Source organism: Coffea arabica, chromosome 3e (genome assembly GCF_036785885.1).
Source record: "Coffea arabica cultivar ET-39 chromosome 3e, Coffea Arabica ET-39 HiFi, whole genome shotgun sequence".
Classification (NCBI taxonomy): Eukaryota; Viridiplantae; Streptophyta; class Magnoliopsida; order Gentianales; family Rubiaceae; genus Coffea; species Coffea arabica.
In genome coordinates, this window is record NC_092315.1 from 3,668,140 (window position 1) to 3,672,697 (window position 4,558).

At 41.7% G+C, this 4,558-nt stretch overlaps 1 protein-coding gene across 1 annotated transcript; it reads right to left on the reverse strand.

Annotated features, from left to right (window-relative positions):
- Positions 1-228: 228 nt before the first annotated feature.
- LOC140038766 (putative calcium-transporting ATPase 13, plasma membrane-type) lies at positions 229-3,402 on the reverse strand. Its single transcript, XM_072084032.1, has one exon. The coding sequence runs from the start codon at positions 3,400-3,402 to the stop codon at positions 229-231; it is 3,174 nt and encodes a 1,057-aa protein (XP_071940133.1).
- Between the last annotated feature and the right edge of the window lie 1,156 nt (positions 3,403-4,558).

Here is a 4,558-nt window from a genome sequence, read left to right on the forward strand (position 1 = left end):
TAATGATATTTGTTACTGATTATTTTCTCAAGTGGTATAAAAACAGCAAAGGGTTGGTTAAGCTATACTGAGGTCTCTAAGCCACTATGTTTCCGTACCTAGGATACTAAAGATAAGCAAACAGCAGAAAAATTTACAGATAGCTCAACCTAACAGTTGAAATTACAGAAGATTAACTTTGCTAATAAATACTTATCAGATGGGCCATATGAGTTTTACTCCAGCAGCTTATAAATGTGAAGAAAATGGATATTTTATCCTCTCGACTAGCCACCCAATTGGCCAAGCTAGGACAGCAATTCCAATGCATATAATCCATTGCTTCCAAGACAGTTGCTTTGTATCTGCTAACTCCTTTAACAGTTCCACAATCAATACCTGCAGTAGAATTATCGCTAGGATTACACCCCAAAACATTTTCCTTTTATGTATCCCTTTGAAGAAGTTTCCTTCAACTCTTTTCGTGTTGAATATGACAAAGATCTCCCAGAGAACAAGGATGTTGAAGATCATGGTATCCTTTATTTTGGCATCCAGGTTGAAGGTTGATTGACCTTTGAACTGTATGGTCAGGAGAACAATGATAGGATAGACAGCTTGTCCCACTATATTCTTCCACATGATGCTGGTTATAAATGGACGCTTCTGGTTGACTGGTGGCAATTGTCTGAGCTCTTCTGGTGGTTCCTCAATGGTGATAGCAAGCGCAGCCAATGCACCAACTATCAACTTCACCCATAGTACTTGAAATGCTGCATATGGGACTTTACCTGATGAAATGGCTGCAACAATATTGATAGTCGGAGGTTCTTTAGCAGAAACTGCTGTTACGAAGTCTATCACAAGACAAGCAATGCTAACAGAAAGTTGGAACTGTGCGTACATCTGGATTTTGTGATACATACCTCTACCCCACCTCAATACTCTGGCTACAGAAACAAAATTATCATCCAAAATGATAATATCCGAGTTCTCCTTTGCTTGGCTAGTCCCTTGAATTCCCAGAGAGAGACCTGCATCAGCTTCCCTTAGCACAGTTGCGTCCCCTATGCTATGTCCAGTAACTGCAACGACGTGGCCTCTCTCTTTCAAGCCTTGGACCATGTGAAGTTTATCCAAAGTAGAAGCTCGTGCCATCACACGGATTGTGCCACATTTCTCTTTTATCTCTGTTTCTGCATTACTTTGCAAGCTTTGACGGTCCACTAATTCATCTGTTGTCTCATCTTGAGTTGGATCAATAATACCACATTCAATGGCTATGGCTCTAGCAGTGGGAAGATCATTTCTTGTGACCAGTTTGATGTCCACTTCTGCTTCCCGGCAGTCCATCACAGCCTTTTGTACCTCTGGCCGACATGGGCATTTCAAGCCTAGGCACCCTATGAAAGCTGAGTTTTCATCACTATGTTCTTCTGACACTTCTTTATGTGCAAAAGCTACGCAACTGAGACCATTAGACTTCATCTTCTGAAATATTTGCTCCAAGTTTCTTTTTGCATCAATAGACATAGGTTGGACGATCCCATCTTCATCATAATATTGCGAGCACGTGGCCAGTATGATTTTTGGTTGGCCTTTCTGGTGCACATGAATAGTATCACTGGTATTCCTCTTGATCCATATGCTACTTTGAGTGTTCTCAGAATTGAAGCTTTCTGGACTGTGAACGGCACAATTTGCTCGAACTTGTTCAACATTGACTCCCATATCTTGGACACTCCACGCCTGAATTGTACTGTGAACTTGACTCTCAAAAAGTTCAATGGGAGATCCTGATGAGGCTTCAGTGCTTCTTAAAAGCATACCTTCACGGAGCAGTCCAAGAACATTTCTTGGGATGATTGAGGAAGTTCCTGCATTGAGAAGCTTGTTGCCGAAACAAAATTGGCTTACTATCAGATGATTCAAGGTAAGACTTCCTCTTTCATCTGTGCAGATTACATCTGCGGAACCAACTGCTTCACAGGCTGAAAGATTTCTTACTAGTGCCTTTTGAGATGCCATCCTGTTGGTTGAGTAAGCAATGGTTATCATGACAGCTAGGAGCAAACCTTCAGGGATGGCAGTTGCAGCAATAGCAACTGGGGTGGCTAGGATCCCTATCAGATCATTGCAGACTTCATGGATATTTGTCTTCCCTGCAGTGAAGTCTGATTTTCCATCCTCATTCCGCATATTCCCGACAAAGTAACGAACAAGCAGTACTACCAGCACCAAGGAAGCAACCATTAAACCGACTTTAGATATTTGTATCGTCAGCTCACGTAGCTTCCTTTGTAATGGAGTTCTTTCCTCAATATCATAGCTTTTTGAGCTCAGCATCTTCCCCCATTCTGTGTTGATGCCGACTGCAGTCACAAGCATTCGAGCAGAACCGTTGATCACCTTCGTGCCAGAGAGAAAGAATGGATTACAGCTTTCATTGATTTCGACTGATTCCCTCCAAGCTGCGATGCATGACTCGTTCACCTGTAAAGGGTTCCCATCTATGAATAAGCCATCAGCAGGAACTTGGTCTCCAGTCTTCAAACAAATAATATCCCCAACAACGGCTTCAAACACTGAGATGCGCATCTGTTGCCCATTTCTGATGACGGAGACGGAGAATTTGTCACGAGCTTTCCATAGCTTAAAGAATTGTCTTCTTGGCCAGAGGTTACTCGTGGCAGTCACCATGATCACAAGAATGACAGCGACAAATATGCTTCCCCCATCAGACCATCCTCTCCGCCCATGACGTGTTATACCAAAACAGACTGAAAGTGTTGCACAGACAAGTAGGATAATAATGATGGGATCTCTGACGGTCTCAAGCACAATGGGTAAAGTTTTTGGAGTTGGCTTCTGGATAGTGTTTGAACCAAAGTTATGGCGCCTACGTGCAATTTCCTCATCATCACCTTGGATACCGCTTTCAGCATCGGATTTGAGATATGAGGCAACTCCTGGAACGCCTCCAAGCTGATGAAGCTGCTCGATGTTTTTGTGGCGGGCAAGCTCAGATAGGCATTCTGGTGTAACAATTTTTTTCACGGGAGTAGGCTCAGATAAGCGTTCTGGAATAACATCGATAACTGTATCAAACGGAGATGGTAAAGGATTGTCCAACAGCCCGCTTTGGTTCCCAGGTGCAATATCTTTTGCTCGACAGAAGGCATTGATGCTATAGAGCGTTGTCCAAAATGCCCGCAACCTCTTCTGGGCATCGAAAACTATGGGTGTCAACTCTACTCCGTCGTTGACTACTACTTCCTCTTTTACAGAAGAGAAGCGTCTGATGCTCCGGACGGTGATAGATATGACTCGCCACCTCTTCTGGACTTGGCACCTCTTCTGGGCTCGAGTGGGAAGTAGTGGCGACTCGACAGCATTGAAACTTGCTTCTGAAGTGTCGCTCATTATTGATTTTTTTTTTTTGTGGGGGACAAAAAGAGGTAGTTTTGAACGTTGTCAGTTTATTCTTGAGTATCAGATTGATGTCACTGCCTGTATTTATACATATTTGAGATAGAGAAGAAATAGCACTTTCCTTCGAATTTACCGTGTTTGATCACCACCACTGAGGAGGAAACATGGACGAAGTTTCGTCCATTCCCTCGTATATATATTTTTTATGTAGCAAATTAGTGATCGTCTCTTTTGGCTTCTCTCTTCTGTTCTGTAGCTATTTGTCAACCTGAGTTTTGGTTCCTGGCAGTTGTTATGGGGATAAGACATTAATGATTTCACCATTGTTTTCATCGTCAGCAGAAAAGTCGCTGTCTTTGTACGATACCCCTCGTCACAACATCACTATATATATAGCGTCAGCTTCTACGGGTCATGCATCATGGATCTGCATGCCTCAACATACGGAAGTCTCTGTATAATTCTGCTGGTTGATTAACATACTATGTAATTAAGGTGGCATTACTAACTTTCAAGCTTTTTATTTGTTACAGAAAAAAAATCCCTTTCCTTGTTCGCAAAATTCAATTCTTTTTTACTTTCTTTGCTCCCCTTATAAGGTTCAAAATTTTCCTTAAACAACAACGACAACAATAATAGTGGTGAATGACCTCTTTTCTTCCTGGATGACAATGCTGCAAATTCTTGCACTAAAGTAATTTTTGCCGATGCCTCGAAGGAATTACTTGCTCATAATGGGACCAATCATCTTGGAATCATTAGGCACTGTAATATGACTTCTTTGAATGTGTAGCAACTTAATTACGACTTCTTCAAATATAGCTGTCGACTGGCCTTTGATGAATTCGTGTAGGAGCTGTCGCAGTAGCAAGGATTCTTAAAAAGTTTCACAACTTTGATTGGCCCAAAAAAAAAATTATATATATATATATACACACACACACACGACTCATATTACAATTTGGATGCAAAGCTATCTTTTTGACTATCTTTAAACAATTTGGCAGCTTTTGTTAAGTCTGAGATCACAACTCTGTCATATGTTTAGGGCCATTTAGAATGCTATTTTTTGAAGTTTTTATTGAAAATTGTATGAAAGCGATCTGATGTATGTCAATGACGGAGCCAAGGGGGGCCCAGGGGGTCA

Bases quoted from the DNA above. Each gene is read 5' to 3' on its own strand.
- LOC140038766 (XM_072084032.1), bottom strand. From the start codon at position 3,402: ATGAGCGACACTTCAGAAGCAAGTTTCAATGCTGTCGAGTCGCCACTA.